The sequence below is a fragment of the Branchiostoma belcheri genome, unplaced genomic scaffold (genome assembly GCF_001625305.1).
Source record: "Branchiostoma belcheri isolate BF01 breed outbred unplaced genomic scaffold, Haploidv18h27 scaffold246, whole genome shotgun sequence".
Taxonomy (NCBI): Eukaryota; Metazoa; Chordata; class Leptocardii; order Amphioxiformes; family Branchiostomatidae; genus Branchiostoma; species Branchiostoma belcheri.
In genome coordinates this window covers 245,650-257,249 of record NW_017803850.1, presented here as the reverse complement: position 1 = coordinate 257,249, position 11,600 = coordinate 245,650, and the positions used below count along the sequence as shown (strand labels likewise).

Genomic DNA, 11,600 nt, shown 5'->3' with positions numbered 1-11,600 from the left:
AAATTTTGAACTTTTAATCAAACCACTGCATTGATAGATGGAAAAAACTGTAACAACTAGGAAGAAAAGGAATTTCCTCAACTGTTGGGGGCCAAATATGAGCATTTTTGAGTTGATTCAGAACCAGAATCTTTTTTTTTTTTGCAAATCAGAAAAAAATGAAGAGGCGAATCCGAGAACCAACAAATTAAATTGGTGTGGCCTAAGTAAAGTTTTGTAGTTGTATTACTGCCATAAATTGTACCTCGTACGATTGTTGAGCAATAAAATTCATCATATATCCCCACGCGGGGGTCTGACTCTGAATGTAGTCATATCTAAAGATATGGAAGCTTTACATTGGCGGCATATACTACATGAGGTTTTACCTTGCTACAGACTTCATGGGGCTTATAATTTTGACGTCGCCGAGGTGTTCTTTTAACACAATTCTTGTTACTTTTGGCTATGGAGTGGAGCCGGTGTTTCCTTCGGATGGTTGCTTTGAGCTCTTTGTTTCCATAAATCCAGGGTTTGGATGGTCTGTGGACAGGGAGTAGTTTGTGTGGAATGTGTTGTCGGCATATGTTCATAAACATGGTGTTCCAAATATCGTCCATCGAGTCGAAGATGAAGTTAGTGTCCCAGGGGGCTTGGCTAAGGTCGTTGCACAGAGCGTCAAGGTTTGCTTTTTTTGTAGAGCCAGACGACTCCTCTTCCCTGCAGGCCGGGTGTCCTGGAGATTCAAGCCTGTAACGGTTGTTCAAGGCTGGTTGAAGGCTGTTATTCGGGAATTTACGGCGTATATATTAACGTTATAATTCTTGTAATTCGGTTACTACGCGTACGCGACGCCATATTTTACAAAACTTTTTCGGTATTTCAATGGCCTTCCGCCAGCCCTACCCCCCCCCCCACCGGGCATATCGTACAGTCCCTGACAGACACACACACAGATACATATAGAATGGACATACACATAACGTTACACACACATACACACACACACACACACACGCACACACATACAGACTGTGACAGACACACACTGACAGACACACAGACATACACACGCACAAACACACTCACACATACACACAAATACACAAACAAGACCCCGAAACTCCCTGCCGAAACTCCAAAACACGGTCTCACGTGGTCACCTGACTGGACAAAGAGCAAGTTTCCTCGTACATCTGAGCATGCGCAGTGGCCGTGTGCTGTTCACATGGAGCCAAGATGGCGGCTTTGTCGTGTTGTTGTTGAGATGAATTTAAACAGCAGATTGATTAAATCAACTCTAACTGGTTTCCAGGCAATATGGAAGCATCTGTGATTTGGAGACTTCCTGACTAAAGAAAATGTGTGTCTTCTGACGCCTTGCGGGTCTTTGCATTGGCGCTACCGGCGCTGTGAGAGCCGAAGATACAAGGAAGCCCCCCACCCCCTCAAATCTCTGAACGATATTTTCATACAACCTCCCGTCCTGTTTCATAGCTAGGAAACGAATTCCAGGTAAGGTCCAATTATATAAGTTAGCTTATAAGAGGAACATGTTTGGGGCAGGGTTTTATTCGTGTGAGCGCAAATTTCATCATGTAGCGTTACATCAAACTATGGACTTGCTTAGCCTCCGTAGCAGGCTTTTTGAACTGGGGGTTTGGTGGCCATGGTCTTCGGCTGTTTTCTTATCAGCCAAGTTCAACCAGGCCGGCTATGTTGTCTATATGCAATCAGAAAATAGCACATAAAAGACCCTGAAGACCCCCCAAACGCTCAGTTTTTGCATGCTATGGAGGCCAGTTTTTTGCTTGCTATGGTAAAATAATACTCGTTTTTTAACCGTGCGCGTGTGATGGAACTAGTACCCCTGGTCTTAAGCCTTGTTCATGTGAAGTCATCCAAACCACGATTCGGGTAACTCGCATTCCTCACATCTCGTCCACGTGCCACACATTCCTTTCAAACCGTGCCCGATCACAATTCGCCTGAGCTACATTTATTGTAAAATTGGTCAATGACCTGCTTGCTGATGCCCCCCTCCCAGCGTATCTCGGCCGAATGCCGACGTGGTCCCGCCAGAGGCGGTGAAGCTCGTCCTAGAACGGACACATTATTTGACCATTACTGCTCTTTAAGTTGCTGCCACGTAAAAGTTGGTATTGCATATAAATAAAGAAATATCACCCCGTAATCCATGACCAGGCGAAGTTACATTGAAATCACATTGCGTTCAGACACAAATCGCGATGCGGGAAAACCGATTCGAAACCACCTCTAGAAGTGGCTTGGGATCGAGGCGCTTTCAGTGTGATTTGGAGCGTTTAGATGGAGCCACTTGAAACCGGCTTCGGGGTAAACCACATGTATTATTTACCGCCTTCACTGACTTCACATGAACTTACTATGTAGTACTCTCTCCTCACGTTCTGTTAATGTTCTGTTTGTTGATTATCTATCCCAGAGTGAGAGACCAGTCAGGCCAGAGGTGCATGTTTCACGTTGCTGAAGTGGAACTGCAGATTAGAATTTATTAACTTTTTGCCATGGCATGGCAGCTATAATTTTGACACTCCCGGTGTGGATATAAGGGACAAAAATTTTTTATATCCACTCCGGGATACTAACCTCCGTGGCAGGCTCAAAACTTGGGTTTTGGTGGCAAAAGTACCGAAGTAACGGGTTCCTTTCTCAGCACTCGGTATACAAAGGTAAGGGGACTTCCGTCCTAGATCTCCAGTGCCGAAGGTACGTCAACACTTGGTGTCCAGTGTCGGCGGCTTCAGAACTGGAAACTCCGAATCAGCAATGGAAACAGAGCTAGAGAGTACCTTCCACTAGCTTGTAGGCAAAACGTACTGCACCTGCGCGACATCCGTAATATATTATTGTGCATAGCACTTTGGCAGAACGTCCCATATAACTATAAGGTCGTATTCGCGCATGTAAGATCAACACTCCGTCTGTAGTTTCGAAATGTTATGCCGGAAAAAATATCATCTGCAACAGGCAAAATTCTGATGCAACGTTGACCAAAAATCCAACAGAAAACCTGAAAAATCGGGGTTCTGCGCAGGCGCTGTTTCTTCCACGTTCCATTTGCAAAAAAATGACCTGAGGACAACAAGCTGATAGGCAGGACATGTTTGAACGGCTTGTTTCCTCACCTTTTCACTCGACCTTGCTCATTATACAGTATTAGGACTACACAACTGTGCTGTATGTCCTTGATACCTTGATATGTCGACGTGAAGTTCAATGCCGAAATGATTTGAGAACTCGGTTTCCATCACTGAAGAGTCACCAAGCAATTTGGAATAAACCAGTGAAGAACCCGTTACTTAGGTACTTTTCCAGTGCTGAACGGCATCCGAGCACTGGCGAGTGCTGAGTGGAGTTTAGCACTGGAAAATAAGATTCAGCTCTAGATTTCCAGTCGTGACGGAGATTCAAAGCCGTTCAGCACTAGAATTCCTGTGCGGAGCTTTCCTGTGTACAAGGCCCGAGTGCCGACACCACTTTTCCTGCTAGGTGGCTAGGTTTCCTGCTAGGTGGCTATAGGTGGCCAGTGAGGAACCTGTTACTTCGGTATCCTTGTGTTTTGGTGTGCAGGGTTCTCACCAGGATTTTGTCATAGCGTATACGTAGGGGTCAGGTACAGAAGGACAACTTTCTGCGCCGCAAGTTGCGCATTGAGATCTCAAAAATATGACAGCAGCAGGGGGTCTGACATTCTCCCAAAAAATTTTGTAACACATAACCCCCTGAGACCTCATTATAGCTTCATTCTTAAGTTATATTTTCATTTTTTGAAAGATTTATGAAGCTGCTGCCCCCCCCCCAAAAAAAATACCCCTACACTGGTTGAAACAGTGTAGCTATAGGGGGCTAAATCACAGCGTAGAGGGTCCAAATCACAGCGTAGGGGTCCAAGTCACAGCGTAGGGGGTCCGTACACTCAAACAGCCTGGTGAGAACTATGGTGTGTGTTTGGTGTGTGCTCAGGGCTTCAAGTTTCACTTAGTGGATGTCGAAAAGGCTGACAATCATAAAACAACTAGGTAATCGCCTGCCGAAGTTCCAAAACCCACGGGTTTGACCTGCGACAATGTCAGCCAATCAGAACTCCATAGCCAACATGGCTGCCGCGTCGTCACACCTGAAGCTTGGGGGGAATTTTGACATGGACAGGATTCATGGCAGCGCTGGAGGAGTTTCAGAAAAACACCCACGTTGAGCTCAGTAAGGCCACACCAATTTAATTTCTTGGTTAACGGATTCGCCCGCTCCATTTTTTTCTGATTTGCCAAAAAAAATTCAGAATCAACTGCAAAATGCTCATATTTTGCCCTGAACAGTGGAAAACAGTCCTTTTCTTCCTATTTGTTACAGTTATTCCATCTTTCAATGCAGTGGTATCATTAAAAGTTCAAAATTCATTGTTAAAATTTTGAACCAGCCTGGTGTGTTGACTTTATGGCTCCTATCGTACCATTTTGGGCCATAATAGGATGCCTAGGCATGTTTTTATTTTCTTTTTTTTGCCCGCCCGCTCCATTATTTTTCTAGAAAAATCTGTTAACCAAGAAATTAAATTGGTGTAGCCTAAGGTGACACGCAAAACGGTTGAAACTGAAAACCGTAAGTTGCCGGAGAGATGGTGAAAAGTTTCCAAGTTCCCATGTCTACAGAGTGGCAAAGTATGGCTACATACATTATGGGAAGGCGCACTCGAGAGGCTCAGGAATTCACACGAATCAGTCTGAGACAGTAGAAATCAATAAACACACAATATATACACATATCCACACCGGGAATGTCAATAAGGGTCAAAAGATTCTTGTATTCATTCCAGGGGTGGATATAAGGCCACACCGATTTAATTTGTTGGTTCTCGGATTTTTCCATAAAAAATATGAAGCGACAGGGCGAAAAAATGAAAAAAATAAAAACAGGTCTAGGCATCCTATTATAGCCCCAAATGCGACAATAGGAGCCATGAAGTCAACACAAAAGGCTGGGTTAGTATTTTAATAATGAACTTTGAACCACTGCATTGCTAGATAGAAAAACTGTAACAAAAAGGAAGAAAAGGTCTTTCCTGAAATGTTGGGGGCAAGATACAAGCATTTTTAAGTTGATTCAGAACCAGAATCTTTTTTTTTTTGCGAATCAGATAAAAAGGGAATCCAAGAACGAACAAATTAAATTGGTGTGGCCTAAGGGACAAAAAATTTTTCTATCCACTCTGGGAGGTCAATAGCCACGTTCGTGACTTTTTGAATCCATGTTTTATTTTCCCCTCCTCAGCTGCAGGACTGGTGCTGTCTGCCGCTGGTATCCTGTCATCATGGGGGACAGACCCAGGAGAAACGTGGTGCAGAAAAGTTTGGTAAGTTTTTAAGATGGTCTCAAAAAAAAAACACTGTTACGCAAAGTTTGATATAGATGTTTGCTTAGACCATTCACATCCTTTAAAGAATAGAATTTTTTTTTAACTACACAACATTTGTCTTTGTCTACAAACAGGATTATAATGGAGGAATACTGTGGCGTGAAGAGAGGGACTTAAAAAGGGCCTTGTATGCTTCCCTGCGGGAGACAAAAGTGGACCTGGCAGGCACTAGTGATGAGAGGGAGGAAGACTTGGGGTACCAGACCAGCTGTTTTGGACAGAACAACAAAAGCCTGTCCAGCATGACCAGGACGTCATGTGCTGGTAGTCCAGATGAGAACTCAGTGGGGTCAGCATCTGATAGAGAGGAGGATGAATCTTCTCCAAGAAAAAAGTATTTACAGTACCATACATGTACATGTAAACATGATGTGTATCTTTGTATGGTTTCACTGAAATACTAGTACCAGTTTTCATTTCTGCAAGACGGCAGCTGAGAGGCTTAGATAATCCAGTTGGGAAGGGTATACCGCAAACCGCAAAAATTAACTGAGGGGTTGGGGGCATTACCTGACATTACTGACAGTAATTTGTTTACTGTCAACAAGCGTTCCGCAAATTTTTACAAATATTACATAATAAAATACTGCAACAGTTGGCAAACGGATCATACATGTATAATTGCCATGAAATTACAGAGGTATCGGCCCGACCGCGCGCCGGAGGGCGATCCGACTCGCAGGAGGGCCGGGACCGAGGGTGATGCGGAATACACCGTGTTGTATTTTATTTATGTCATACCCACCCAAAAAACACGCCTTTCAATGCAAGATGAGCCAAAAGTTGGTGCCACTGAACCCTAAACTGCAACAACATCAATTCCAACGTCTGGATTCTGTATTCGAATTTTTGAAAGGGGCACATGCGGTTAGGGCGAAACGCGTTCAAATCATTTTATGGAAGCCATGGAAGCGTTCGATAACGGGTTCCGGACTGTACTTTACGGTACGGCCCGGTCCGGAACCCGTTATCGAACGTTATCGCGGCCCGGGTATGGTGTATTTCTCGCATTAATGCTGCATTAGACAACTGTTTGGCAAGTATATACTGTCTATAATGTTGTTAACCTACATGTACATGTATCATCATTAGACATTGAATGCTGCCTATTTTCTTGTTTTACCACAGAATGAAAGTGTCAGCCCAGCGCAAGTTTGCCCAGTCCTGTCCCAGCAGTCCTGACACCACTCCTGTCAAGAAAGCCAAGACAACATCTTTACTGTCCAACGTCAAGGTCAAGACTGAAGACTTTATCACCTTCCTTTGTTTGAGAGGTAAGAGTAATTACCTTATTATATATTGCCAAGAAGGTTATGTTTTCAGTAGTGTTTTGTCAGTGTCTGTTTGTGAACAGCATACCGGGAGTAACTTGTAATGTAACTTGAGAAGCTTTAAATGCATTGTCATGAAAGTTAGTAGATGGTTAGGCCACACCAATTTAATTTCTAGGTTAACAGATTTTTCTAGAAAAATAATGGAGCGGGCGGGCGAAAAAAAATAAAAATAAAAACAGGCCTTAGGCATCCTATTATGGCCCAAAATGGTACGATAAGAGCCATGAAGTCAACACACCAGGCTGGTACAAAATTTAAACAATGAATTTTGAACTTTTAATGATACTACTGCATTGAAATATGGAATAACTGTAACAACTAGGAAGAAAAGGACAACTGTTTAGGGCAAAATATGAGCATTTTGCAGAAATTTTTTTTTTTTTTGTAAATCAGAAAAAAATGAAGCGGGCAAATCCGTTAACCAAGAAATGAAATTGGTGTGGCTTTAGGTCTTGAAATGCCTCGCTAAATGTGGATCCAAATAAAGTCAAAGGCCTTGATTAGACCTAGAAATGATTAGATTTTGAGCTCTTAGGCTAGGGAAGAAGTGATGAGTTTGGGCCTTCTAGCATCTTGTTCTGGAATTGCAGGACAGTTTGTTTAAAAATCTTTGAGGGTGAATAACTAAAGGACTGGCTGACAGATTGTCATGATTTTTAGTATGTAGGCCAGCTTAAGTGATGCTTTATGGCTATGTCCGTGTAGTTTCTTGATCTGTTTCAGCGCGATAAAAAAAAACATAAGCAAGTCAGCTACAGTTAACGTAATCTAGCTCGCGGAGCAGGAAAAAAAACAGAAAAACAAACCATGTGTGGACTGATTCAACTGTTTTACTACAAATCAGGCAACATTTTCCTTTCCTACTAATTCCTAGACTTTAATACTGAACATTGCAATTTCCTGGGCGATTAGAATTCATGAATAAACATCACTTTACCTATTTGAATCGTGTGGAGAACATTACGACTTAGTTTTGCGCGCTGGGAAGAATTGTCGTAACATCACACCCGGTCCATTTTGCGATACCCCTGACGGTGCGTCTTGGGAAGTGTGAAAGTTGTCAATACATGTACCATAACGCGAACGGTTCTGTATGTCCTGTGACGTACAAGTACTGTATTGTTACAAAAAAATTGCCAGTTGCTGTAGATTTTGAAGCTAAAACTGACTGTTGTTGTACCGTCCATGTAGCCACCCCAGCACTGCCCCAGGAGCTGGATGTGGTGAGGCAGGGCTGTCTCAGCTCCCTGCCGGCCCTGGAGAAGGTGACAGCTGACACACTGTGTGTAGAACCAGAGAGCCCCAGTACATCCAGCAGTGTAACAACACAGAGTCTCAGTGGTATGTTTGTTTGTTTGTTTGTTTCATATAACCAGTAAACTGCCTTTAGGCGTAACACACCAGTTTTGTACATCGTAAGTACAAGCTGCGTAAGACCTGTCTGTAAGGTTTGAACCACTCACACCGGGAAGGTCCCCTACACTTTTCGACAAGTGCGGTGGATTCTTTAACGTGCGTGTGGTGTGGCTGTCCCAAACACGGGACCTCCATGTAACATTCTATCCGAGGGACGTCCCTAACCGAAGCTAGGTACTCATTTCCACCGGAGTGAAGTGAGGAAAGTCGTGTAAAGTGCCTTTCCCAAGGGCACAAGATCAGTGACCTCTTGGGTGTGAGCCGAACGCGCTACCGACTGCGCCACACGACCCCACATGTCCCAGACAATTGCAATCAGCTACAGTAGACTCTAACTAATTTCAAAATCGTGTAGACCATTAAAATTTTCCTGAATCCTATTCAAGCCATTGTCAATGCAATTGTACAATGTACAAAAATTTAATGCATGTACATGTACATGTACACATGTATCTGCCATGCCTACCATGGTACAAGAAATGTAGCATTCAACTAAGTGCAGAGAATGAAGGAAGGAAGGAAGGAAGCCTTTATTTACATGTCTTGCACACAGCCCATTGTGGTGCTATAAAATTTGATTATCACATGGGCTTCCAAAAGTGCCATGGAATACTTTGAAGTGCAGACTTTGGAATTGATGTATTAAAATTTTTGGTTCAAGGACACCAAATTTTGACACATTTTGCATTGAAGCATGTGGTTTCTCGGGTGGGTATGGTATAAATAAAACACAACACTGTGTATCCTGCATCACCCTTGGTCCCAGCCATCCCGTGGATCAAATCCCCCTCCGGCAATTATATCTACATACATGTATATAACAAAATATTATAACTATAGAACATTCTTGTATTAGTGCTATGAATCATGCTGCAGCTCGTCATTTAACTGCTAGAGGGCACTTTTGATCCAATGATTTTCTTTCTTTCTTTCTTTCTTTCTTCACCTGTAAGGCATAAAGCCATAACTTGTATACAACTTTGATATCCCTTTTGGACTCTAGACTTGGAGTATCCCTTTTGGACTCTAGTCTTCTACCCGGCTTAACTATGCGTTCCGTAGTAATTTTTACTACGTGAAAAATGGAGGTATTGTTTTTGGCGCGTCTGTCTGTGTGTGTGTGTGTGTGTTTGTGTTTCCGCACATTTGTAGTCAGCATAACTTCATAACGCCTTTATGGATTGTGATGATATTTGGTGTGCTGGTAAGTCTTAGCAAGACGAAGGTCAAGGTCAAATATGGGCCTCCTGGTGGATGACCTTGGTACTGCAGCAGAGGTCTCGGAACTCTTGTTCTGTGTTGGACTTAACAACCCACCAGGCCCTCCGGTGATCTGACCCGTGGACTGGCTGGTATCTCGGGTGATTTGGAGTGCTGTATTTGTGTTCCTGTATTTTATATGTATGTACAGTTGTGTTGAGTGGTGACAATTTGACATTGTTTGGTCTTCATCTGTGGCGTTGGGTGGTAGATCGTTCGACTATGAAGCGGGGAGACCCGCCCGGCGGCCCGTTCGATCCCAAGTTGTACCTGGGACATGTCTGGACATGCGTCCGACGTTGTGCCCTTGGGAAAGGCACTTAACACGACTTTCCTCACTTCACTCAGGTGTGAATGGGTTTTGGGAAAGTCGTATTGAGGTCACCTTGTGGCGCCGAATGGCAGCCGCACAGACCATTGCGACAGTTCCACAGGAGCAAATATGACATTGTGTTATCATGTGTATTATTTTGTTGTTGTGATTTGTATTGATAATCATGTGATACCCTGCATCAATGGACCTATACCATTATTACGTCACAGTTTGTTTACCTGTTCTAAAGAACGGTCAGTTAAAGAATAAACTTTAAGATCATTTCAAAGTTTTCAAAGTCAGGTATGTCTGATTTTTGCTGCGTCTAACGGTAGTTGTGTTGACACAGCATTACATGCCGCATGGGTGATTTAGTTGTGACATTAGACGGAAGTAGTACTGTATTAAAAGCCTTATATTAGGCTAACGCTACACAAACACACACACCGCTACACACCCCTGTACAATATAAACGTCGATTGACCGGCATTCATTGCAGTACACAAACTGTGACGTAATAATGGTATAGGTCCATTCAGCCGTATAAAGGCTGCGACTGCACGGGTACTGTTTGGACAATAAAAACCATTTATTATTATTATTATTGGTGCAGGTGGCACATCGTTGGCAGACGGGATCTGGCCATCTGGCCCACACAGTGATACTTCTGAAGCCAGTGAGGGATCGACAGACAGTCTGTCTACTGATGGGGGGCTGCAGGCTTCTACCCCTCCTGCCAGAGGGAGACAGGTAAGGCCACAGCAAGTAGATTTTATGGATTACATCCTCCGCAGACTCCAAATCTAATGCGAGCGGGCGAAAAAAAAAGGCAGTCCGAAAAAAACGAGGTTCCTACAATTTAAAATTTTGACTCAATCATTGTACAAATGGTTTTGATTCAGTGGGAACATCGCATATACACAGCCAGCATGACATATCACTGCATCAAAGTAAGAAACAAAACATTAAATCAGAGCCACTTGTCTCCTCTCTTCATAGTTATCTGCCATTCACCTTCCGGCATGGCAACAGACATCTTTGCTCTTTGCCCATTTTGTTCTAAATTAACTGCAAAATGCTCTATGAAAGACATATTTTGGCCCCAATGGTTGAAGTTCTAGTTCTTAAAGTTTTTCAATGTAACAATGCAATTTTGTTTCATTGAAAGTTCAAAAAATAATAATTGTTTTTATTATAAACCAGCCCGGTATGTTCACATCATGGCTCATATTGTAACATTTCCAGCTAACATGGGGTGCCTTGGCCTGTTTTTTTTTTTTTGCCCTTTCGCTTCATATTTTTTCCGAAAAAATCCGAGAAACAACGAATTAAATTGGTGTGGCCTAATCTACATTGTACGTTTTACACATGAGTCTTCTTTGCTTTGTTCTTACTGCAGACCAACAGCAGCAAGTCCATATCAGCGTCATGTGTGAGGATGTCAGCTCACTCTCTACCCCCAGGCCGGGTTTGCCAGGCACAGGTAATACATCCCATTTCTTGAACACTACTCTGCTGTACTGTGTTAAGCTTTTGAACGATGAAAAATGATCCACTTCATCAGCCTTTACGTACAATGTATATGACATATTACTTGCATATTACAACTTCAGATAATTATGGGTTCACCACACCACGAAGTGGTGTGGTGAAACCATATTGCTTTTTCTGGTGTTTCTTCTTCTCCTTCTCCTTCTCCTTCTCCTGCCATTTTTTAAATGGATTCAGCTTCTTCATTTTAGGGCCCAAGGTCCTGAAATTTGGTATGGAGGTACAGTGGGCAAATACCCCTAGGCGTTTTTTAAATTATTGTGATACAGGCTTTTAGAATGGTTTTATTTGA

General features: G+C 43.0%; 1 protein-coding gene across 3 annotated transcripts in view; it reads left to right on the top strand.

The window, feature by feature from the left end:
• Positions 1 to 1,166: 1,166 nt before the first annotated feature.
• LOC109471298 (protein Jumonji-like) overlaps positions 1,167 to 11,600 on the top strand; it is a 37,452-nt gene continuing 27,018 nt past the window's right edge. For all 3 annotated transcript variants that reach the window (XM_019770594.1, XM_019770593.1, XM_019770592.1), the window contains exons 1-7: positions 1,167 to 1,494; positions 5,290 to 5,371; positions 5,509 to 5,768; positions 6,563 to 6,708; positions 7,960 to 8,109; positions 10,371 to 10,507; positions 11,157 to 11,240. In XM_019770594.1, coding sequence (XP_019626153.1) covers positions 5,330 to 5,371; positions 5,509 to 5,768; positions 6,563 to 6,708; positions 7,960 to 8,109; positions 10,371 to 10,507; positions 11,157 to 11,240 — 819 coding nt within the window. In that variant the 5' untranslated portion in view covers positions 1,167 to 1,494; positions 5,290 to 5,329. The remainder of the gene's footprint in view (positions 1,495 to 5,289; positions 5,372 to 5,508; positions 5,769 to 6,562; positions 6,709 to 7,959; positions 8,110 to 10,370; positions 10,508 to 11,156; positions 11,241 to 11,600) is intronic.